The sequence below is a fragment of the Calliopsis andreniformis genome, chromosome 9, assembly GCF_051401765.1.
Source record: "Calliopsis andreniformis isolate RMS-2024a chromosome 9, iyCalAndr_principal, whole genome shotgun sequence".
Lineage (NCBI taxonomy): Eukaryota > Metazoa > Arthropoda > Insecta > Hymenoptera > Andrenidae > Calliopsis > Calliopsis andreniformis.
In genome coordinates this window covers 4,158,952-4,186,168 of record NC_135070.1, presented here as the reverse complement: position 1 = coordinate 4,186,168, position 27,217 = coordinate 4,158,952, and the positions used below count along the sequence as shown (strand labels likewise).

Below are 27,217 nucleotides of genomic sequence, written 5' to 3'. Positions count from 1 at the left end.
TTTGAGCGAGAAAAATTTATGACCAACTCAAGCCTTAAACGTTTCAAACTACATTGCCTACTCTAAAATATTCTTATCTCAGAAAAGTAGAATAAACATAGCAACTAATTGTAAGTAAAGATGATGCTTCAGAAAAATTATTCTCAACTTTGATGTCACATGTACATATATTCATAGTTGTCTACTATATAACATTTTCTTCATATAATACTTTACCTACCGGAGAATATAATACAATACCAAAATTAGCGTGAATCATTCATAACTAAAACTATACGTTCTCTGTGACATGCTTAAATTTGATAGAAACTAACAATAAGTTCGAATACAGAGCAATAGAATATTTAAAATTTATTTTGTTCAATAATTTTCTATAAATATGAATGTTATTTAATATTTCATTAGCATCTATTTTCTCAATCTGTTGAAAATATTTACAACTGTATTTTTTAAATAAAATGGAGATTTCTCACTTGAAATGTGAGAAATGTGATCACTAGTGAATATTTTGTATATTACAATCCAATGAAGACGATGAGAAAAGAATTCATAATTAATAGCCGATTTCTTCACCTCTAATTACCTACAAGTTAAAATTAACTGGAGGTTCAGGTACAGTGAGTCTCATCGATCGCGACTCTCTAGGCTAGTTACGTCCAAAAATATCAATATTGAGCTGTTGCTTCAAAGTGAAAATGATGAATATTATCTAATAAATAATCATTCTTCAAGAATTCATTAGTTTGGTTTTGGAGCAGTATGTTATTTTAAGGGAGGTAACGTAATTAGTCTAATAGGGAATCGCGAATCAACGAGACTTGCTGTATCTAAACCCCCAGTTAATTTTAAGGTAGTTTTTAGCTAAATTCAAAAGTCGAAATCTGTGTTCAAATTTTGAAGATCACTAATTTGAATTACAAGAAACGCTCGTGCAAAATATGAGATAGATTTATTGTATAGTTATGGAGAAATTATTAATAAAAGTTGACGCATTTTAATCCCGTGACATATGACAGAATCGGAAAAGCTGCTTCTCAGCTACTTTTGATGTCTAAAACAGGAAAACTATATTGAAGAACGTTTTCAAAATTAAAGTAAGGTTATACTGAAAGGTTAACAAGGGAAGATATTAATTTTAATAAAACTGACTGTATAGTTTTTTCGTAATTGTTAATGAAGAAGAAATTTATGTAAAAATTTGTCTATCAATTGCAATGAAGTTAGTCAATTGTAGCTAAACACTAGTCAATGGAATTTCCTATTTTCGTATTGCGACCGTTATTTTAAATTTAAATTAAAATTTGTTTCAATAAGTCTAAATAGAATTATGAATTAGTAATATAATTTATATAGTATCATACCAATTTTATATTCATCGTTTAGTAATGAACTTTCATTTGACCAACATAGTTGAGAAACACCTGAATCGAAAGGTAACTGGAAGTGAAGAAATCGATCGTAAATCGATTCGTTTCGACAGTCGATGATGGAGATATAGATGGAGTCCGCGATATGCACGCAAGGGAACAGTCACATTCAATCATCACCACCAATGGCACAGACCATCAGCCACCTACCAAATTTCAAACGCAGAAATTACAGGTTCAATAAAGGAATTATATGTAAGAAATAACTCCCAATAAATCATTTGTAAGTAACATTATTATTTTTCAAATACAATTATTGTATTGAATCTATCGTTCCTACGTTTGAAATTTGGTCGGTGGCTGTCAATCAGTGGTGATGGTTCAGCGTACTACTCCCTAAAAGGAATGTGTTAAAGAGGATTACACGCGGAAAAGATAAACGAGTCGAGTGAAAAGGACTACCGGAAGTCGCGTTCAATATACGCAGGGGCTTTTACACAAAAAGGATTCGGCTGTTTCAACGTCGTCTTTATTTCCATTACAATCGACAACTTTCCGCAGATCCACGTCATAGATACGCGTGTAACGTTCGCCAACCCTACCCTAAAAAGTTTCACTATGCTCGTTAACGAAGTATAAAAGCAAAAAAAGGTGTTTGTACGTGCAAGGGAAATGACCGCGGAGCAAAATGGAAAAGAAGAGGAAGAAGATGAGCAATCGAGTGGAAGCAAATTAGCTAGACGACTAGATAGAAAAGGTGAAAGACAGAACCTAAGGTGTTTTTAAGTAACTGTGATTTTTCAAATGTTTTATATATATTATATATAGTATACATATATTATACATATAAATATAATGAATTACTTTCTACGCGTAATATAAATGATGATGTTTCAATGTCGCTGTCTATTTATACGGAAGTCGTAGAACGCACTTTTGGATTAACATATCGGTAGGGAGCGTTTAGCGACAAACAATTATTGCTATTATTATCGCAGAGATTCACGTATTAATTCGTAATTATTAATCGATTATATTATTATGATAGGTATGTGCGAGTGCGTTGCCTAATCTTCACATGGAGTTCGATTGTTGATCGCTTATTGTAACAATCTCGTGTCGATCGCTGCCGTGTAATTATGCCGTATTAGTCAGCGACACGCAAACGTGTACGTATGCATAGGAAACCCACGACGTCCCCCTTCCCGTTGAAAGGTACAAATTCATCTTTTTACATTTTCTTTTTCAATCGACCTTTCATGGACTGTTCCTACACACGCTGGCTCCTTAAACAAGCAGATCATACAGCGAACTGTAAAATTATAATCGTGTTTGTAATCAGTTTTAAGGCGGTTTAGATAGTTAACTTCTTGAAGCATGAAATTTAAAAAAATAAAAAGGCCCATGTTGCACAGAAATTTTATTCTTATAAAATTTAACAAAGTAGGTTTATTTTAATGATTAGAGAATTGTTGTGCTTCAAGTTATTTTTATTTTTCAAGGTGGTACAAAAAATGTCTCATTATGCATATTTTGGTACTTATTAGAGGTAGGACACTTATAATTCCACCATGCTTCAAAGAGTTAAATAATTGATGACAGATATGATGTACATGTACGTTGGGATTTAGACTCTAAATCTAACTAGTAGGTGCATCTGTTTTTTTTGTTTCCAATAAATCAAAGCAATTCGTTTTTGAAACTTTAAATTTTTCGTCAAAACTTGCTTTTCAAGTAGTAGATTAACAAGATATATGATAAGAAGATCGATATAAGGTCTAGGTTTGCCTATTATTTAAATAAAATATTTGAAAAGTGATGGTTTCAATAATATATAATCTTATTTCGAAATAATTAATCTTGAAATAAGCAAATGATTTTTCTTCAAATCATTTCATTATTTGAATATCAAATGTTTTCTATTTATTTAAGTAAATGTTTCCTAAGATTAATTTTTTAAATAATTTCTAATTTTACTGTGTCAATGTTGTCAACTGCGTTAGGAAACAATTTTAAAAACAAACACGGTTATAATATAGCATACGTTACATAGATACATACATACATACCTGTCCAAAAGTATTAGAACACCTACTGTCTTCAATGAACTTCCATTTTATAACATAAACTGTCAATACTGTACATATGAATCATTTAATTATTTAAATTCTCGGAATTATTAAATATTCATAGAATGTTTCTTCGCTGTATTTCGTTCGGAAATATCCAGTTAGTTTTTAAAAATTCACATAATTTTAAATCGTGAGACAATATATGATATACATAATATCAATATAAAAATTAACAGCCAAAATGCGCAGAATTGCAAAACCTCCGATAGAAGTACGTGGCGGATGTATGTACAAATGAAAAAATATTTAATGGGTTACGTATTTACTTACTGAATACATGTACCTATACTTTAACTTTAATGTGGTACAAACCGCAAGACTTACTTAACATTAAGTTCAGTTCGTTATTAATTTTATAACTTTTTCCAAATACATATGGTGCGACCAAACAACTGTCCTAATATTTTTGGACGGGGGCGATATATTTGACAATATCTAAATAACATTTTCTCTGAAAAAGTGGATTTAAATAGCGAACTTGAATTCTGCACTTTCGACATATTCTCAACTATCGTACTATCAGTCATAACACAAAAGAGGAAGTGTCCTGACTTTCTAATATGTTCGACTTTATTTTTTAAGCTTCGAAAGAACAAAGATTTTATACTCTAACTGTTCTAAGAATTGGATGATAAATGGAATGTACTAATTTGCTGTTGTTATCTACAAATGGCGCGAGTTCGCTTAATTTGCATATGTAGATTTAAAGTACTCATTATTTGATCAGCTTTACAATGTTTGCTGCTCGACAAATGTACGGCTACCCTGAAAAGAAGTCTTATTTTTCGTGAGTTCATTACATGAATTAAGTACATGAAGTAAGTACTTACTTAGGTACAGAACTCGCGCATGTATCGTTAACATGCACGCAGAGGCGAATGATACATTTTCGGGGTAATTTATATGAATGTGTTCTTGTTACTTAAGTATTAATACCAATAATAATTGAGGCAAATAGATGCACATATAAGTAGACCTTTAATTAAATTTTATATCTTGATTGTGAGGTAAATTTCAGATAATTAATCTTTTTAAAGGTATAGATTACTTTTTACACTCATTAGAAATTCATTTTACGCTTTCTTGATATTGAGCACACGCATCGAAATCCTGTGCTTAGCGATAGTTAATACTTACGTTACTATTAATATAATTATCGTACGCATAATCCATTTCGTATATGATTAAATAGCATGTCCGTGTTAAATTCATTGTCATAGATTTTAAGCAGAAGAAACATCAGCAGGCCTCGCGGAAACCGCAGCCTAATTGATCAAAGCGTATATATTATCTACACCTACGCATTCGCCCCTGCTCTCGAAGGCAGATTCACAGAACTTTGGGTCGCGTTGCCATTCGAACGCTCCTGACGGAGCGCCGCCTCTTTGATCTGTATTTTTTTAAATAAAAACAAAGGAAAAATAAAATGAAGGATATAACCGTGTTGCGATTCTATCAAGCAAAGTGGATCGCTCGTTCACCTAAAATACAAAGAGAAGTAAAGTAGGATGCGAGGGAAGAAAGACAGAAAGAGAGGGAGAGCGAGAGAGAGAGAGAGAAAGAGAGACGACTGGTAGTTCTTGATCTTCTCAAATATTGTTGAGTTTCATTCGCGAGCACGAGATCTCTGTCTTCTTTACAGTGATGTGTGTAATTTATAAGAAAATCCTGTCGAGAGTACTGTACATATTATTTTTTTTACTATTGAACAGAAAAGGAAATACTCTGTGCCACGACTAGTTGGATATATACATACATATACGTACATATACAATGTGTTTCATATATCTTGCACGGCTTACTGTCTTCGTTGTTTTTACTGGTACAAAACAATATTTCAAAATAAAATTGTTTGATTCAAAGTGACGAATATTATAATTCTTGCTTTTTTGTTCTTAAGACCATTTCTTTGAAGTTTTGAACGTCATCGATATTTTTTACACATTAACATATGTTCTTTGTGCTGCAGCGTTATAATACATACCAAGATAAATTCAACAGTCTGTAACATTATAACCTTCACTTCGAATGAAAAAATCACAAAAATCATTGTAGGTCTTTGAATTCATCTTTCTGTGCACTATAATGCTGCATTATGAAAGCACATATTAATGTGCAAAAAGTGTTGATGACCTTCAAAACTCAAAAAAATGACCTTGAGAGAAAAACAAGGATTATAATATTTGACACTTTGAACCAAACAATTTTATTCCAATACGTTTTATTGTGTCAGCAAAAGCAATGAAGATATTAGGATGTACAAGATATACGAAACACCCTGTATACCTATACATGCGCGTTCTTTTCTTCCTGCTCTTCAACGGGTCGAACAGAGTGAGAAACGTTCTATGGAACAAAGAACACATTGTTTTAGGGGTTTTCTATTGTTTCTTGTCTTTCTTCTTCTTCTTGCCTTTTCTCTTCTTCTTATCTCTGCTTTTTCACGCTGCTCGATCCGTCGAAGAATGCGAAAAGACGCGCGCAACTCTACCCTCAGCTTTACCTTTGCTTCTGAACCGAGATTCAATTGCGGGGAAAAGTCGTAAGATTGTCGAACTATCCGATAAATGAAAATACTCTATCAGCTGGAAATAGTGTCGATATTTTTTAAAAACGAATTCCTGTCAGAAAATAAAGTATTGGTTAGTAATCGATGGAAGAAGGGCTGCTTTGTAACCACCTTACACAAAGTATTTTCCTGGTTTTTTTTAACTTCTTCAGATTTTTTTAACTCCTGCTTTGTTGAAAATTAAAGAAAATTGCCTAGTTTCTTATTTATATTTTGTAATAAAAATAGTCAGATAGTAGGTACCTAGGTAAGGTAAATTAAATCGAGACAATTTAATTTATTTTTAACTAAATGGACACAAATTATATAGTGTCCATTTCTGCATTCCTACCACCTTTTCACTAATCCTTTCCTTTTTCACTAATTAAAGGTATTAGGTATACAATAATTAATTCTGATTGAAAATATCGAATGCTTGTAAAATAATCTAATATGAAGCTCTTTGAAATCTATTTATTTAAGTTTCACTTACACCAAAATTTCAATATCAATATGAAATGCGAAATCATTTTGTATGAAACATCCATGAAATTTTAAAGTTTTATTACTAATTTGTAGTATTTACATTTCTGCTAAATACCTACTTTTTATTTCTTTAAAAGGCGTTTGCAGACAGATGTTGTCTTCCCTTACACTCATAAACTAGAACAGACTTTTAACAAGGTTGAAGCAGAAAATCAATTTGAAATAAACACAACTCATATTCTACTATCTTTTATAGTACTAGTAAATTACTAGTCGAAGTAGATAATACTGTTTGAACAAGAAACAACTTACTAACGATAAAACAATATATTATGTTCACGAATAGGAATTGATTGCGACATTCACTTTCTTTTCAATTACGTGTAAAGAAACGCGCAACAATCTAACAAATGTGATATTAGTGTCACTTTTAAGTTTGAAAAATTTTCTCATTTTACACAATACAAATTGTAAGATACAGCATATTAGTGGTTTATTTACGTGTAGTTTAAACATTAATTATTCGTGAAAGCCACAGTAGTGTACTTTTTCATTCATCTACTTCATTTCCAGGATTCACACTTAATTTGAATCCAGTTCCTTCAATTTCAATACAATCAGTAATATATTTTTAAAATTTGAAATAAGTTCAAAAATATGTTCGTGAGTCACCGTATACTCCTATTACTACTACTGAAACGAGGTAACTATCGTCTAATACAGGTACACCACGTTCAATTTAAAGCTATTGCGATTATGTCTTATCGCTGCATGTTCGAGGTAGTCGAGTATAGGTACGCAATATGTTTCACAATCAGTCACACAGTGCGGTCGGTGAAAGAGAGATGCGTGAGACAATCGAATATTGCGTTTAGCAAAATGATAAAATCGCGACACACCAAAAAGAAGGTGCTCTTTTTAATCAGTGATTAAAATATCGTTGCTCAAAATTGTGAATCTTCTGGGAAGATATTGTTGTTTGTTATAGGTTTATTATATCTGTTATAATTCGTGGGAACGTATTTATCAGTGCGATGACAGTATTCTTAGTAGTAATTTTGTCGTTGGATTATAAGAAAGACTGTTCTCAAATTCGTTTAGTAGAAAGGTGAAGTGATTTCTCTCAAATTGATGGAAATAATTTATATGCAATTAAGTAACTTTTGTACAGATTATCTCTCCGGGGTGTGGACTTTGTAACAGGTGCAGGAAACTTTGCTAAATTTGTGAAAAGGTCACTGTGGAGGGAAACAATGTTGCAAGGTCATAGGATTTATTTCAAGTAGTAATTAAAGGTCAATTTTTAATTTGTGTACTTCAAAAATAAGATAGTGTATTAAATAGGTATTAATTAATGGTGTCATGAGTTTAATTTGAAATAATCTTTGAGAGGTCCATTGATATATAAGATGTTACATCCCCTTCAACAACAACTGTTAAAACAAGAGAAGGTAATTAGTGATTTTGCTTCATAAAATATTTATTTCGGTATGCGTTCGGTATTTTTTACTCTTATACTAACTTATAGACTTTTCTTAAGAAACTATAAGACATGTTTATAAATAAATTAACGTATGACTTGACAATTCGACGAACTCTTTAGGATCATTTCCTACTTATTACTAATAATAACTTTAAAAAATGTAAGCATGAAGGTCTTATTTTTGGAATGTTTTTACAAAAAGTGTGGTAGTAATCAGACGACTGGGTGGAGTGGTTTTTTTCATAAAAGTTAATCAAAACTGCATGCACATACATGTACAAGGTGTTTAGATAGCAGGTATCAGAAATTTTAATAGGTGATCTTACATGATAAAATGGGACGAAAATTAAAAATGACTGTCGACGTGCCCCAGCCAGGTCAGACACAACGAAATCAGTAGAATAAGTCCCAAGTAAGACACATTTCACGCGAATTTTAGACGCTTTCTCAATAATTAATAACTCCGAAACAAGGCATTAAACATATTGTTATCATTCTTGATTTTCGTCTTATTTTAGTGTGTAGAATCATTCTTTAAAATTTCTGGTACTTGTTGTTGAACACTCTGTACAACTTTAAGTTTTTGTTGCTGTAACTTGTGTTTTAAAAAGTGACTTGTAGTATGAATAGGACTTAATAAAAAGAACATAGTTGCTTTTTGAAAATTTAATAATAGAAGTGATAATTCATAAAAATGAGAATTCTGTTATTCATAACGAAAAGTTCCTCAGTACCAACTGGTTATTTGATTAAAAGATTTTTAGATGTTAAATAATTAACATTACTGGGAAATATCAATAAAATACATTTAAACGTTAATATAGGACACTTAGAAATTTTGAATGTAAGTGTGATATAATGTAAAAATAAGTAAGTATAATGTTTGATATTTGTAAAAAGATTTTGCATACTTTTACAAATATCACATTATATTAGACATTTCACTGCATATGGTTAAACGAAAAAATTATGTCTATCTCATGTATGTAGCTCAGGGCAACCAGATAAAGTTTAAATACTCGGTTTTGTTCAACCTTTACCTGAATGGTACATTTGCATTGTTCCTCTGCCAGACTTACCTCGCTTTTCAAAACTTTAACCACAACAATTGTGTAAAAAAAAAAACAAGATTATTTCAAAAAACAAATTATTTCTATTACAAAGTAGTATTTTCATTATAAAGCAAACCGTGTTACCAACCAACAATCTTATATAATCTCAAGTTACCATAACTTTTACTGTGCACGAAATTACTTTAGCATGAAACCACTGTGTCATTATGGGTCACCATTATCATCTAACTATGTATACTTTACCTGGTAAAGTCTATCATTTTCTATCATAATGTATACTATCTATAAATATACGCTACCTACACTGTATTATACAATATGGTATGCACCATTCGTACAATACAGAACGTTTTTGAAATCCTAATACTACTGGGATCGAACTGGATTGAAAATTAGGTCTAGAGAAAAGCTACAATGTTGGCCCATATCCATTAAAAGAAACAAATATAATTTTAAAACTTTTAAACCTAATAAAATGAATACAAATTAATCAATAAAAATTACGTACATTAACATAAAGTATTTACCTATAACTATTACAACTATTTGTGCTCATTTCATCTATAATTGGCCGATCTTGGACCGGCGCCTAGGTTGAACCTCCAGTGTAACTTGTAATACGTAAACAAGTAGCGCCGTATGACAGGCAATATGTGTCGTTTATTGGTTAAGAAAGAACATTACTTTAGTGTCATTTTCAGATTTCGATGACACTTGGTATATGAGTAGAGCATCGAAAAATATATTAGATACGTATTTTGTTTATCTGCTCATATTCATGTTTGGGGGATGAAAACCATCGCCAAAGTTGGGGTGAAAAATGCATTTTCGGAAATATCTCGAGAATTAATGCAGGTAAAAAAATAGTAAACGTACAAAATGCGTGGTTTATTATAAGTAATAAAATGACGTAAATGAATTTTGAGATATTTACGAAAATGTATTTTTTACCCCAACTATGAGGGTGGTTTCCACTCTCTGAACATGAATATCGACAGCTAAAAAAATATCTCTCCAATATTTTTCGAGATACTACTTGTATACCAACTTTCGTCAAAATCGAAAGATGACACTAAAGTGATGTTCCTTGTAAATTAGTAAATGTAATAATCACTATCATATTATACCACTTGACATTTAAGTAAACGAACGCAGTCTATTTTAATAATTCAAAATCTAATATTTTAACATCAAACTGTAAGTTCTTCAATTGTTTTAATGAAGTAGTATAACATTTAACGATACAGAGTGTTTGACAATGGGCGTCAGAAATTTAAAGGGTGATTCTACGTATTAAAATAAGATGAAAATGATGATAGATGAAATTGTGTTTTAGGCTTTGTTGCTGAGTTGTTAATTGTGAAAATCCCTAAAATACGAGTGAAATGTGTTTAATTTAAGACTTATTCTACTTACTTCACTGTATCTGCCCTGACTACTAATGCATGTCAGCAGTAGAGTAAGTCCCAAGTCAGACACATTTCATACATATTTTAAACGTTTCCTCAACAATTAATAACTCGGAAACGAAGCTTCAAACGCAATTTTGTCATTCTTGATTTGTTTTCTATTTTGCCATGTAAAATATTAATTTAAAAACTCTGACTTAAAATTAAGATTTTCGTGATTTAGAGATTGAAAATTGAGCATATCTTACGCTTGTGTTTAAACATAATCTAACTATTGCTATTGCTGTTTGCGTTTACAAACAATATCAATCATGATTTAAATACAATTTTAAAGAATAATAAAAACAGTACAAGGTACTAAAGATAACGCACTCGATACTGAGATCATCAGGTTCTACTCCTCTGTATCTATATTTGTAAAATCATATAGAAATAAAAGATTATTCTAAAAAAATTTTAAATCCTCCAAAATTAAAATGCAATATCATTCAGACATTTTAATAGCGAAAAATTTGAATATTTTATTATCAGTTGATGTCTCTATAATTCGTCGAGTTAAATTTTACGATATGAAAAGCGATATTTTCAGCACCTTGTAGATTAAAATAAATAAATGATTGAAATCTACTACTTACTATTCTGCAAAATTATATCAGTATATTATTATGCCACCATTATATTTAGTATTATTCTGCAAAATAATCTTTAGGTACTAATACTGTTCATAAATGTAAACAGTATCGATTCCTTTGAAGATCTGTGAATTAACGATAACCACTAGCATGTCATTCTAAATACAAGAACAAGCTTTTACTATCGAAATTAATTTTTTAAGTATTAAACTTTTAGTATCGATTCTAAAAATTAAGGAAATTGTTAAAAGAAACAAGAACTATCATTGGGTCAAGAAAGACTTGAGGAACACGGTAGGGTTAAGGAATTTTGGGATATAATTTTCTTGAAAACGAAACCCTATGTGAACAAATTCTACTTTATATTTTTGACTTATTTTTGTATCAGCAATCCTTTTCTTTTTGATTATATTATGACCGATGACACCCTATATTTTACTTTCCCGACTATTATTACTATAATATAATAACAAAGAGAAAGTGTTGCTAGTGGTCAAATTTTGACTTCCCCGGTTTTATTGCATTTTCGGTATTTTGAGGTCTCCTGAGTTCAAAAGAGTAAAAAAACCGATGACTAAATTCTATATGGATGAATGTGTATGTGAGTGTATGTATGTATGTTGGCGTCCATTTTGCTGTATATCTCTGGACTGATTTATCGAAATTTGACAAGGTGGTTTCTATATATTGGGAATTGATGCTATTACAGTTGCAAAACATTTGGTCAAGAGAATGGGAAGGGCTCACCTGAATATGTACGTATATCACGTCCATTTTGCTGTATATCTCTGGACCGAGTTATCAAAATTTGACGAAATTTGGTAAGGTGGTTTTTGTATATAGGACATTCATGCTATTAGAGTTGCAAAAGATTTGATCAAGGCGGGGGGGGATTACCTGAACGTGTACGTATATTGGTATCTGTTTTGCTGCATACCTCTGGACTGAGTTATCAGAACATCATAGAAACTTTTACTTTATCGAGTTCTTAGCACATTATAAAGCAATACTATTGGCAAAACTGGCTGTCTTCCAATACCTCTCCGACCCCCAAAAATAAAAATATATTTTACTAATAAGCTACTCGTCCGTGTCGAAAAAATATCCTAACCAGGTTGCCAATTCTCTTCGATTCTGTGTAAAACACCCACCGCCACCGTGTCCCTACGTCTCATCGCCACGGTACGTCAATGACACTAGCCGCGGATAACGAAGAAGAAAACGAAGCTTGTCAGGGCCTCGAAGGGTAAAAAAAAAAACAATAGCCGTCGAGAGGAGTGGGTGGAGGAGATAGATAGAGAGCATCTTTGGGAATGGAAGCACCGGGCAGCGAAAGTTAGAAAGGAGGTGACCGACAAAGTGCGCGTGTCTCAGCGGATTGCAGCCAACCGCGTGGCGGAAGGTGGTGGGTCGTTTAGCCCCCATGTCGGGGGTTGCGTGTCGGCTGCGAAACGGCGTAGTCGCGACGCGAACACGATCCAGTGGCCGGTTCACCCTCATCGCGGATGTTCGCAGACGAAGGCAGCGGCGATCAGGCTGGGAAAATGAACAATCGTCAGGTACGCGTGCTTCGACGTAAGTACCAAATATTCGCGGGGAGGAAGGCGTTGATGTGGCCATACCGTATATCGGGGACGATACAAGGCTCGACCGTCTTTCGTGGGTGGAGGGCGACGATCGATCGCCACCAGCCGGCTCAGCTGCACGAGATTCTCCCTGTGGAAAAACACCCGAGTAACGTGACTTTTCGTAACCTCTCGCGAGCTGTGCTCAATCGCCCGCGGAATCGCGTGTTTAGCAATCGGCGAATGAGGATGGAAATAGGAAACGTTTGATCGAAGTCAGGGCCTTTGACTCCTAGGTCTGTCGTATTCTCTTCTGTGATCATAGCGATAGTTGAAAGATTGGAAATTTGTGTTTGGTTATGGGACGTATTGTCTAATACATAAATTAATTGTTGTGTTTTGACTTGAAACAATAAGGTAGTTGATCCAGTAGTCGATCATTTTAGTAAAAGATGTCGGTTCTTTTAATGAAAAAAATACGTTTAAACTGAAGAAAAAGGAAGGACTTTTTTTGATAGTCAATTTACATTGTTTAAATTGATGATATTTACTAACAAAGAAGAATTTAGTAGCTATATCTAAGGTAATTGATTCGATATTCGATCAGTACCCAGTAGTCCATCACTTCAATAAATAATGATTTTAAAGTACTTATTTATTTATTTTGTTATTTAAACAAATTGTATGATATAATCAGATATCTATAACTTATTGTGTGATTACTTTGGGAAAGTCAAGTAATGCTATCTTATTATTTATTGAAATGATCGACTACTAGGTCAACTACCTTAGATTTTCGAGTACATTTTAGATTGAATTTGTTTTAAGTAATTTTGCAAATAGAAATTTTCTTTTTGATATCTTCAAGAATGTTATATATTGAAACCTTTAAAAGTCAAACTAATCGACACTTAAATAATGCACTACCTATATTGTTTTACCTTGTTTAAGCTGAGTTTTAAAGTACATTATATATCATGTTCTAGTTTTTTCTACTTTTTGAACAGCTCATATTTCAATGCGATTGGTTTTAGAGAAGCTAGCTTAGGATGGGAGTTTGATGAAATGGCATCCAGTGTTGCAATTTGGTATCTTAACGCTTCTTCATCATCGCTCAACTGTGAATATATGTTAAAAAATTAAAATGTATAGAAAGATACAGCAGACATATAATATGCATATTACACAAAATGTCATAAAGTATTGTAAAATATATGTTATAATAAGTATTTAAAGGGGAAAATAAATTTATGTATCATTTCTTTAGTTGTATTTAGAGAAATTTGAATTTATATAAATGCTCATACTGTTCTCATCATTAGGTTCATGTCTTTGAATTGTTTTTGTAAATTCATTCTATAAAAGTTGGTTTAGGAGGGAGATTGTCTGTTTTAGATACGATATACGAGGGACGAACGAACTGAGAGTCCGAGGTGTCCTCTTGCACTTTGAACTTTTCGTTATGAAATGACAGAGTGACAATTAGATACTATTGCATTTTTTAAGATACTAGGTGTGAATGATATAGATAATATCTGTAGATGCATGACTAGTATTGAGGAAGGATTTCTAACATTTTGTTGTTTGTAGATATTTTATTACAGTTGCTTTTACGGAAATTTGAAAAGCTTATTGGAGAATAAAAAGGGGGAAGCATGAAGTAAATCTTGAAATAGAAGTATTAGAAAAGTAATTCAAAGAATAGACTTTACTCTTGTTCCGTTATTATAATTACCGTATTCGCAACTTCTATAGAATTCATTCACGGTGACTAAAGAGTTCGCGGTATCTCCTTAGTGATTATAAATTTTACTTTTAAAGCTTAATGAGATTATTTTCTAAACTAGATATCGATTTTTTATAGACAAATATTCGATAGAAGTAATATTATGTACATAATATTTACGATTTTTTCATCCATATCACATGATGTGATTAGTATATTTATCGTATCTTCTTCATGGCTATAAATATTACTTGTTCAACTGAACTATTGGGCTCCTAAAGGTAGCAGCTCTATCTTCTATCAACAGAATTGAACCACAGGAGAAACAAGGAGTGTTTTTATTTCTTTTATCGAAGTCATCTGTGGTACTTGAAGCAGTACCTTTTTGTTTGATATTCAGAGTTCTGGCTCACTTTAATCAGAAAGCTTCAACCTGCTAAAGAATGTAGGTCATAAAGGTGATGAACATCAGGAGAAAGTACGCTGTAAATCATCCCCCTACTGTGATGCTCTTTGAACCACTTTATTGCACACTTACGTATATAAAATCCATTATCGTCGTTAATTAAAAGATGTTTCAGAGCCAGGGTTGGGTATTATTTCAATAAAATATTTGAAAAATAATGAAGTAAAATATAATTTTATTTTATTAGTATAAGCAAATGATTTTTCTACGAATTATTTCATTATTTGGTTTTTATTGTATTTGATAGTCTGTATTTGAGTAAGTGTTTCTTGAAATGATTTGCTCCAATGTCAACATTATCAAATGTGTCAAAAATGTAGAGTTTCTCACAGTGTCTCATACATAGTAACACACATACTATTCAACATATATTTACGTATAAACATTACGTAAAGAAATTGTTAATGGAGATCCGTGAAAATCTATGGAGAGACTGTTTTTGTTTGCTATTATGGTCGACTAACCACAATATAGATGTTTGTATAACAAGATATTTGACGCGAGAATAATTCTGAAAATAAACGCGGTTAAATGATAAAAGCTCGCGAATTTTTAGTTAAAAAAATTATTGGCGGAATAGATGTTGCTTCATTCAAGTAAAACAATAAGTAATCTCACTGCAACTTCTTATGGCGAGATTACCTCTCATTTTACTTAAACGAATTAACTGAAATACAAAAAATGGTTTATTTAATCTCAGCATAAAGTAAAGCTACTTTTTCTACGTTATTTCTACAGTAAAAATTAATGAGTAATTAAAACAGTTCACTATTTTAAAATGTTATTTTTATTTTCATTTTAGATAAAATTAGCCCAAGCCTGTTTAATCTAAAGCTAAAGCTAGGTGGTCAACAAAACTAGCGAAAATAAACGCAGGAGTTTTACTCTTGTACTGTGTGCATATCGGTCATTTAATATTGTGTCTACAACTGTTCGTCATGTGATTACTTTCAAAATGACTAGTGAGTCCCACTATATTTTTATCGGTCGTCTGACTAACTCTTATGTTGGTTTAAAGCTGTGTAACATATATTGAAGCACAAAGGTTAGAAAGGACAAGAGTACTCCAAAAACGATCGATTTACTTATATTAAGACGCAATTTGATCCGCTGTTCTCTGTTACGCAGTGAAATCTTGAATCGCCCTTTGTATATTTCCAATCCTTTAAACGTTAGGAGTATGTACTAAACAAAATTCATTACATTGTTTTTGACTGAATGTTGGCTGATTTTAATCATATTTACATCGACAAATTAATAGGGAGGTGAAAAAATGTGTGCTAAGGAAGAAACATATCTAACACTTTAGACTAGACTACAAAGAAAGATTAATCAAAGGGAACATAGTTTTTCAATAATAATTATATTTAATTCTTTTACAACCCTCTTGATGGTTCTCTTTTTTCTTTATTAGTGTATAATTTCCATCGTAAAAAAATAGTAAGTAATTTAATTGGAAGTGACATTTGAACCGAAAATGACGTATCGCTAATTATTCGTGATTACTGTTTCAATAGCATGATTTACAGCTATTTGTGGCTATAAGCCAAATTAATATAAATCGTAGGTTCAAAAAGTATGGGTCAATGGCTTCATTGGGTTGTAGGAAGTTCCGCCTAAAAAATGAAAATATAATAAAACGCAACTTCATAAAATAAAATTAATGATCCAAACTTTGAATACCCATATCTCGAAAATAAACATAGGCACATAATGCAATCTATATTATTTTGTTTCACAACTGTAAATAAAAGAACAATTTTTTAAAACTATTTTTAATAAATAAGCGATGTCACGGATTTCACTACAGACTGCCACTGGGACTGTTTTTGTACATGGTACAATATCAAGACTTGTTTACTATCAGAATACGACTGAAGTTTATTATTTTCAGTTAAGATATTGTTCAAAATGTTGCCCGTTTCCTCATATGTAAAACTGTAATCTTTTAATTAGATTGTTAGGTTTATAATGAAATCAGTGACATCGGTTATTTATTAAGTACGCGTGTGCTCGACGAATACACCAATTTAATTTTCTCAAAAACGTAGCTTTACGCAATTTCGTTATTTTTGATTTTCGTCTTATTTCCAGTTATAAAATCTATTTGACCCAATTTCTACCATGAATTATGAAACATCCTGTATATCTCCATTCTTCTATAATGTCTGCGCATTACGCTTAAGCAGACATAAAACAGATGGAGCAATATACTTCTCATATATTCCCATCCTTCCATCTTGGCTTACACATATATGGCCTAAACGCACCATTATACTGAGCAATTCGTTTCTGCAACTAATGCGCGTAGCTCAATGCAATAGCTTCTTCCTATTCTGTTAAGCATACAGTTGGGGGTGCATGACTGAATTTCGTTCCTTCTAAATAATTCTAAGACTCGTGTGGCGCTATAGTATACAGGCAAGGAATACCATTGTATATATAATATACAAAAACAAAAAACGAAAACCCTCTAGGAGTTTCCCACTTGGTTCTACTTTTGAACCACTTGGCGGTTGCTCTACCGCGCAACTGTCTTCTCCGCTTTTTATCCTCCCTTCTTATTTTACCGCTTTGCACACACTCTGTCGCTCCACCTTGTTTCCTCTCTCTCGTCTCGTCCCATGGCTTGCGACTGCGCAAAGTCCTGCGAGGAGCAGCCAGAGCACACCCTTCTGCAGCTGCAGTTGGCAATGCGATCGCCGAGGATCGTCACCGCTCTAATGGACCTCTGGTTTCACCTAGACAAAGTACCATAATTTACTTTTTCCTCGAATTCATTAGACGATCGCGATAAGATCTGTTTAATTAGGGTCACAAGATTTGACCCAGAAAGGTCGGAGCAAGGGATGAATGATTCACACGGGAAAAATTCGTGGATTGCGTGCCGGTAACGGAGGATCGTCTATAGATTTTGTTCATTATCTCTGACAATGATCATCCCTTGACGAAAGCTAGGAGTGGCTTGAAACTTTTGTCGAATAAACCCACGTTCTACCTTACCGTGTTAACAAACTGATTTTCCCCTTTTCTTAAAGCTAGGGGGTTGCGGTATGATGGTTATTCAGTTAATGATATTATATTTGCATCAAATAAATGGATAGTGAATTAGAAAATATGTAAAGATTTAAATGTTTTTTTTATTTTTCTTATTCCTTTTTTTTTTGTATAACAAGATTTGAAACCATAATTGTACGCAGTGTTATGAAATTCTTACTGGAAAAGTATCTTTCTAATTACGGACTGGGGGATGGTTTTCTGATTTCAGCCGAATGATGATACACGTGTCATCGGAAAACGCTCAACGATACGATCGGGTAAAGCGTAAAGGCGTTGCGTTTCTCTCGAATCTTTTCAAGTCGAAGAAGCTGACATTAGGAATGAAGATCAACGAGGACGAAGAGATGGAACGCGCTCCGAAAATTGAGACACCTGGTGAGTTATTGAAATACCACCGTTTTAAAGTATATTTTTTCCTTCGAAGTTATAATGATTTGAGGAATAGAGCTTGTTTAATTAAAGAAATAGCTACTCTATAATGACTGAAGCTAAATATTTAACTAATTCACTTTTCAATTAACTTTTCTTATTGATATTTAATTGTGTAATTTTCTATCATTTCTAATTCGAGATCTTCAAATCTCCTGCAATTGAGTATTTAATAAGAATTCAATTTACATAACAGTCATAGACCTTTAGTAATAATTACGTTGCAAATTTTTATCTATTTATGGGAACCTTAGATGTGTGAAAAGTTACGGAATGCATGTACTACGTAAAAATATGCAAAATATAATAAGTGATGTACAAATAATCATGTTTGAAGGGTGAAACAAATTTTTGTTTAAGCTTTATTTTTAGCTGTGTCTTCAAAAATATGTATTTAGATAAAAATCCGTAGTCTCGTAATAATGTTTATAGTATACATTTTCATATGAAAATTTGATATAATTCCATTATTTGATGCAATAGAAACAAATTGGATCAAACTCATATGTGAAAATACTTACTAAAATAGTGCACAAGGATTAAATTAATGTTTCTGAACAAGTAACAGTTTCTGTAAAGTAAAAGCTTGCAAAAGTTGTGCCGAAGCTAGGAAAACAATATACATCATTAAAGGATTAAAAAGAAATAAAAACTGAAATTTTACGGAAAGTTATAATTTACGTGGCGTGTGTCGAAAAAGCGCTATGCTATTGCTAAACTCAATTCCAGTTTTAATTTCATCGTTTAACTATTTCCGTGCAATCTTCGCTAAAACTCCCCTTCTAGGTTAATATACACGATTTTACTTCTGAAAATTTTATGTACAAATAATGTTGGCACGGCGTTTTTGCGAAGGGAAAAAAGAGCATAAAAAAGTGCATACAAAAAAAAAGTAAACGAAGAAAAATCTTTTTTTAGAAAAAAGCTCGTAAGTAATTATAACACAGTTCTTGGGAAACTAAGTTATGTAAAAATAAATAGAAAAAGGGAACGATATTTTTAATAGTATGAAAATAAAAAGCTAAAAATTAATTTTTATCATTATCGTATTTTCCTATCCTTAAAACACGGGTTATATTTTTTTAGCCGTGAAATTGATTATGATTTTTATTAACTAAGTTTAAAGTCCTATAAAAGTTAAAGTTTTAATTGTTATATCTAAAAAAATATGCTTTCCTATATATTTAGTAGTGAAGTTTCCTATATATTTAACTACAATTTCTTATAAGAGAATATTATTGCGACAGTAGTTTATTTACATATTAATCATTGCAAAGTTGGATTTATATTCCTGTGTTCTAATATAGTTAGTACTAGTAAGTCTGTCAAAAAATATAAATTGATAAAAATAGTTATTCCACATACAATAATCAAACGTTTTATTTTCATTAAACCTGTAATTAAAAGAATTGACCAATTAGTGTGAAATTGCCTACTGTTTATTTCGTATCTATAAGTTTACTTAAAATTTTTAATAAATGAATTCGAGTTTTGAAAATGAATAGAGAAGTACAACTAGAACTACGTTTTACGTTCAACACTAAAACTTAGGAGTGCTCATTCTTGTTGAAGAAACCAATTTTTCAAATTGATATAGATCGAAATTTAAAAAATCGATTTTTCATTTTAATAAAGAAATGTCTGGGTAAATAAAACCGTGAAGAAAGTGACACAACTTATAAAAGTACGTCTTTCGGGAGAAACGAAAAACTATTTGTGAACATTCAACAAAACTGATTCTACATTACACAAAATAATATTGTGTAAAAAATTAAATTTCAGGAAACAAATCGAGATCAAATCAAAAAGTTTTTTTCAAGGAAACAGAGACAATTTTTCTTAATCGATACGATTCCGCGGTGAAAAAATCGACTCATGATGAAATCAGCTAAGAAAAAAAATCGATTTAAAATAGGGATCTCTATTAACACTATTAGATTTTTTATAGTAGAATTTTAATATATCTTCCTTTCATCTCGTATAAAACTCTCATCTGTGACTCATAAATGCACGTAGTCAGTCTCAGAAGTCTACATGCACTACATATATCATAAAGAAGTTACCTAATCCGAAAGTTCTGATTTTAATGAAAGTTTATGTGCATGTAGAGCATAAAAGTTTATATACGACAATTTCTTTTTAATGGAATATCATTTTAAGCAGATGAAATCAACGCTTAAAGTTTCAGTGCGTTTTCATTTTTTAAATATAAGTTTTTAATGGTGCAATGCACAGCAGAACTTTTTATATAAAAAATGTTTAATTGTTGGTGTTTTATAACTCTGCTGTAAAAATTCGCAAACACAATTGTATTCAAAACATGAACAGACACTGAAACTTTGGGGGTTAATTTCACACCCTCAAATGAGTTTCCTATCAACAAAAAAATTGTTCCGCGTGTAACCCATGAGTAAAGTAAAATGTAGAAATGACACAACAAAAAGAAATCCAAAAAAATTAAATTAAGATAATCAGGGAAACCATTCTATTGGATCTCTTCCTCCTATCCATATATATTATAATATATTAATATCCTTCCTTTATTTAAATTAACTCAAATTTGTACAACCTATGAAAAACTTGTCGGACAGGAATTAATTAAGGATTCTATTATATTTTCTACTGTCTTTCCGTTTCGCGAAACTATAACTCATGTCAGTCACCATCTCTCATCACATTGCGAACCTTTTGTATGGAGAATCTCTTTCCCTATTTCACCGCAACTATTAATCTCTACACCTGCCTCGAGGCAACGTGTCAGTGGGTGTAACTCTGCTCTCCTCCCTCTCTTCTCCAAAACGCAAAAAGTAATGAAGCCACTGCGAATTCGCCCAATTAGGATAATTGGCTGCAAAGATAACCAGCAACGCCGTGCCTTGCATCACTGGAAACACGAATATACGTATATCAGTCTAAAATCGATTTCACTGACTGTTCCACCGTTGATATTTGTTTTCAGCGATCATCACGAACGCTTGCCGACGCAGCGGAAGCGAAAATGACAATCAGGTATCGAGGATTCCGTCGACCTTGAGCGTGGCAGCCGTCGACGTCGTCGTCGCCTGTCAGCCGTCACCACCGCACTCTATTTTAACCTTGACACCTGGTAGAACACGAAACATCGATCAGGATATGGAGGCGCTTAGGCTCAGCCGGCAGGACAATCCTTTCTTGCAGGTTCGAATCGATAATTGTCATTGGTTCAAGCTTCCGCGACAGCAGAGTACCGAGAAAGGTAACACTTCCGTGAACCTTAACTGAATCCATCAGGGAAAGCCAAGAATGATAATGAATGGCCTTGAAGTTGTTAAACTGCCTTGGAGTTTATCGTAAAACATATTTGATGTGATCTCTATGTACTCTTGACTTCGGTTTACTTTTTTCAGTACTTTCAGTATTTTCAGTTTTCAGTAGCTTTGCTCCACCACTCTAGTATTTAAATTTTAATAGCACCTAATAATATAAGGCATATTATATTTATAAATATTACAGAGGATGTGGTGTACTAGAAAATAATTTTTTTAAATTTTACTACTTAAAGGTTCAATGAGGACACAGATGAATATTTCTTGAACTAAAACATTTTTCCTTCATTGCGTTTTAACATTTCTTATTTAATTAACTTACAATATTGAACCATCCTGTATAGAAGAATATCTAGGTTCATGTGTAAAAAGAAGTAGAAATAGGTATATTATTTGCTTAAATAGATATAGTCATTAACCACTTGCTAATAACTTTCGCATAAAAATTACATACTGCTCGTTAACTACATTCGTCATGTTTTGAAACATCGATCCACAAAATAATCGATCTGACATAAAACGCCTTTGGTAACGTTATGAATACTTATACGTCTATCGCGTGAACCTCAATCATTACTAGGAATATACCTAGATTAAGGTCGCTGCCATTAAAAAACAATTTTACTTTTCAACGAGTTTATGAAAATTGAACCCGAACAATTTTTTACTGGATCACTTTTTAGTTATTCAAAGTTGACATAAATTCGAGTTATACTCATCTAGTAAATCTGTACATGTTCTAAGTTGTTCATGGTCCTCCAATTACAAAAACAAAATTCATCGATTCTGAAAATAATAGACGATTTCTGCTTACATTTCTTAATATATTAAACATACAATTTAATTTAGTATTTTTACACTAAACTAGACACATTTTTATATTAACTTCAAACTTCTTCTTACATTTTTTACCATTTTCATGTATCGATTAAATGATTCGGCGAATATCATTACAAACAATTTTTCGAAGAAAACGGTGATACTTGTGATACTGCCGTAAATGTTAATTACCAACAAAAACCCTATTTAATATAAAAACTTTTCGTCAAAGAGATCATCAAGATTTTGATAAACTAATTATACACTTCAATTGTGACACCATTCTATTTTTTTGTTTGTGTAATTTTGTTATCGTTAAATAAACATTATAAGTAATTAATGCAACATCAAACTTGACTGAAAAAAAATTTTGATTATTTTATAAACAAAAATCACTCTTGATTTTCTATCAATAAATATTAAATTTTTCGAAAAAAGCATCGAATTAATTTGCACGTCAAATACATAAATCGTCTTAATTTACCAGTATTTACAATTTTTCAGGTATTGGCGAGTCGCGAGAGTCTCGTGGAGTCCATTGAGGAGTCTGAATCCGACGACGCTATACTCATGTCTCAGGTGAGAAGCTTTTTATTTTCATTGTCATCCGTAAGCGTCTGAGAAGAGCATCGATCGGTACCTAGGTTGCATTATTAATGGTAGTATGAACTTGATACGTCGACGATGATACCGCACAAAGCAACCTTGTTAAGGTAACTAAGGGCGCCAGTACTTCTTTCTCCTTAATCTAAGCCCACTCTGAAATAGATCGCATCCATTTGGTACTATCTCTGGACAATAGAGTGAGCTGTCCTTGTAGAGAACAATTTTAGTTGTGACGAAACTGTCTCTCGCAATGTCAAGGTTCCGTATCAGCGACTTTTTTATGTCCGTATGATCAAATAGTAATGCAGTCGTTGATAGGGCAAGAAATATACTCTATAGGATAATTTTATCTACGTACTTAATTTTAACATAATAATATTTGCCGTTTATGATAAAAAAAGCTTGTGAAGATCTTTTTAGAATTGATTGACCTGACGTGTTATTAAAAGACGAGTCAGAAGTACAGGTCAATTGATTTATAAGGGACATACATTCTCGTTTTATTTTTTAATAATAATACTCAATAACTATTTAAATAATACGACGCAATTTTTTGAATAATATTTAAAAGAGTAATAAATACAGTATTTGACAACAGGTATTAGAAATTTGAAAGAGTGATTCAATAGGCCAAAATAGGCTGAGGCTTCATTTTCGAGTTATTAATCGTTAGATCTAAGTGTCTGACTTAGGGACTTGATCTACTGCCGCTATACGTTAGCCAGGACAGGCTCAGCAATATCAGTAGAACAAGTCAAGCGAGACAGACTCAAGCGTAATTTGGGCATTTGTTCAAGAATTAATAGCCAGAGACTATAACCGTTATAACCGAAATGAAAAAACGGTATAGCATAATAATTGTATTTTTCTTTAAATGGTTATGTTTACGAATAACGTTTTATGACAACGGAAATTGTTTTTAGTTGGGAATAACCATTATCGACGAATAGAATTTTATATTGGCTACAAATAACGAAAATCGACGGCAGCATACTTTTTGGTAACTGGTAATCGATATCGATGGTGAAAATTTTATCTGCTTACTTCTAAGTCGTCGTCAATTTTTATAGTTATTACGGAAAATTAGTATCTATCAGCGACGTAGAATTAATTGTAGAACTTATATACATATTTTAATAAGCAATGAAAAGTATGTATATTTATGAAATAAAGAGAGAAATATGTTTTAATATTTTTATTTAACAATTATATATATATTACTAATTAATTTAATTAGTTTCCATTGAATGTTACATATATATAAGTTACATAAATATAAGTTTTTGTAAATTTTGCGGAGATAAATGGTAACTTCTACTATCAAACATTAGTATACAATTTTTGCCAATTTTGCTATTTATTATATAAAAATATTGAAAAACTCTGTCTTTCATTTTAATTCGTTTGTTTAAATTTCATATCTTTTATTGTTTTTTTAAATATATAAGTTTATAATAAATTTTAGATCGTTGATGGGATACTAATTATCCTCGGTGATAATCAAAATTAACAAGCAAACGTAACTAGAGAAAATATTCATATTAGTCACCGATAATCAAAATAAAATTTTAATAATCGATCATGGTTATTCATAACCAATATTAATTTTTGGTCATTCATAATCGTTACTCGACCCTCAAACATAATCTTGCTATTTTTAATTTTCACCTTAATTTGACGTCTAGACTTGCAATCGAAGTTTCTGTACAGCGTAGATACAAAAATGAGCAATCATTTTATATCCTTTTACTGACAATAGAGCAACTGATTCTGTTGCCAAATATCTGGACAACCCACAAATACTGTCAAATACTGAACATAATTTTCAAACAATATTTAAAACTGCATTTATACATATAATAGAAAGAACTATCTGTAAGTGACGCTGACTATTTATCTTTTTTAGGAATTGGGTGATACCGATCCCTTAACACTTGCACAAGTGCATGAGCACCTAGTGCGCAGTCCACCGCCTGCTTCGTGGCCACACTCGACAACCTTCCATTTTCCTCATCAGAGTCCGAGCACAGGTGGCAAAAGCGACACATTGGGGCAGTGCAAAAGCCCTTCAAAGACGCTGACGTGCAGAGGGGATGATCACGAGCTCTCTCGAAGCGAACCATCCACGGATATCAGAGGTGCGAGTCCAAATGATTAGAGGTTCTTTCTTTTTTAAAAACAAAATCCGTCTCATTCTCATGCATATTATTGAATTTATTTGTAGATGATAGATATGCTGTAGACATACGACCGCTTTGAATAACTTAAACTGTATATACTTATACGTAAGGTTAGTGCTTGTTTCTTGTGATATGACGCTTTAATAAAAAACGTTAGTTTCTTATAATCGATCATGGTCGATGGTACATACTTGTCGAAAACTAGAGATGTGTCTGGGAATATAAATGATATTTTCTTGTAGAATTTGTTATTTCATTTCTTTAAAAATTTGATAGATTTGTGAGATCATTTATTTAAAATTAGTATAAAATTAACGTAAAATATTTGTGAGTTTATTGTAAATATTTGAACATATTTTTCATAGTAATCTCACGTTTGAAGGTGTACAATTCCTGGGATCTGATCTCCAAAACGATTCCATATATTATTTTGCAATTTCTGACAGACTATAAGTTTGTAACGTCTGTTAGTAAGATCTTTATCTTCTATCTTTCATCTTGCTTGATCACATTTATTTCTATTCAACATACAAAACTCATTTTTCTTCTCTTCTAATATAAGCTTGGATTAAAGCTAGCTTAAAAACTGCTTAGGTAAGCAGTTGCAGCTGAAAAATTTGGCTTTGAGTGCACACTATTTAAATAATTAAAAAATTAGAACGTACAACAAGAGCAACTCAAATTGTTGAAAAATATGAAAGTAGTGTGACCCTTATTTTTATAATCAAAGACTGATATCTTTTTGTACCTTTATTCTTCTTACTGCCTCTACGTTTTATGATTCTATATTGGAGGAAATAAAAGGGTACTCTGTTATTAAACACAATTTAAGTAAGAATAAACGATTAGGTATATTGATATTCATAATAAGGTACTTTAGGTGTATGAAAATCTGAAAATTTTGGCTTACTTTGGGTCGAGAATTTTCATGATTTGAAAGTGTCAGGATACGCTAGAATTTTAAAAATGCCTCTAAAATAAATTGATAAAAGTATATATTAACTTCGAGTTGAAACTATTTTACCATGTAATAGGTATAACTTTAATGAGAATTGATAAGTGATTCCAAATTTTTGACTGATAGTATAATATGTCATTTTGTAACATGTCTGCACCTTTACTTCATCAGAAGTTTTGTTTATAAATAGGACAAACATCGTGTAGAAATTTTTATAACAGTCGAATTCTTTTCTCTGTAGCTATCTTAGGCCGCTTGTACACAAGAGACAAAAAATAGTAGAGTTCTCCAGGAAATAGAGATTTGTTATACTATACGCGTTTACACGAGACTGTGTTTCTACCATAAATTCGTTCTACATGAAAGTCTGTAGAGAATTTTTTAGTAGAGCTCTACATTAGCGTTCTATCAGTTGTTTACACAGCCTACTCTATTTTCTTGTCTGCTAGATATATGGTAGAGCGTTAAACCACATTCGTTTATTGTTTTATATAATAAATCAGTTCGATTTCAATCTTTCTTGAGTAAAGAGCTATCCAAAATGAGTTCCCAACAAATGGAAGTTACAACTGTTACTATTATGTATTTGTTTAAGTGAAGATAAAGGGGAGAAACGCAGTCGAAAATGTAGAGATAGCGTAGAACTCGACGATGCACTTATACAAGGTGTTTACACATCTCTACATGTCTCTACCGAGATTTTTCTCTAAACTTTAGTATTTTTTGTCTCTCATGTACACACGGCTTTATACTTTTTATATATTCGTAATTTCGGTCGTAACCTCTGATGCATTAGAATGAAAATTTCTTCTGAAACAGTGGTTGTGATACCGAAGTGAAGGTGCGATAGTTATCATAATAAAATTAAAAACAAGACGTGTTTTTGTTAATTATTGAGTGTCAAAAGTAATTGCTCGTAGAATTTATATTTATATTACTTTTATTAATTACTTGTATGCCTGCACTAGTACTT

General features: G+C 31.9%; 1 protein-coding gene across 4 annotated transcripts in view; it reads left to right on the top strand.

Annotated features, from left to right (window-relative positions):
- Positions 1-1,535: 1,535 nt before the first annotated feature.
- The window catches only part of LOC143183831 (uncharacterized), a 29,989-nt gene continuing 4,307 nt past the window's right edge, over positions 1,536-27,217 (top strand). The window contains exons 1-6 of one of the 4 annotated variants that reach the window (XM_076385573.1): positions 12,435-12,689; positions 18,156-18,322; positions 21,336-21,553; positions 23,005-23,079; positions 25,013-25,244; positions 25,331-25,477. In XM_076385573.1, the coding sequence (XP_076241688.1) occupies positions 18,160-18,322; positions 21,336-21,553; positions 23,005-23,079; positions 25,013-25,244; positions 25,331-25,365 (723 nt within the window). In that variant the 5' untranslated portion in view covers positions 12,435-12,689; positions 18,156-18,159 and the 3' untranslated portion in view covers positions 25,366-25,477. Of the gene's footprint in view, positions 2,583-12,434; positions 12,690-17,605; positions 17,638-18,155; positions 18,323-21,335; positions 21,554-23,004; positions 23,080-25,012; positions 25,245-25,330; positions 25,478-27,217 lie in introns of those variants that run through there. The other 3 variants (XM_076385571.1, XM_076385568.1, XM_076385572.1) reach the window with 3 other exon arrangements.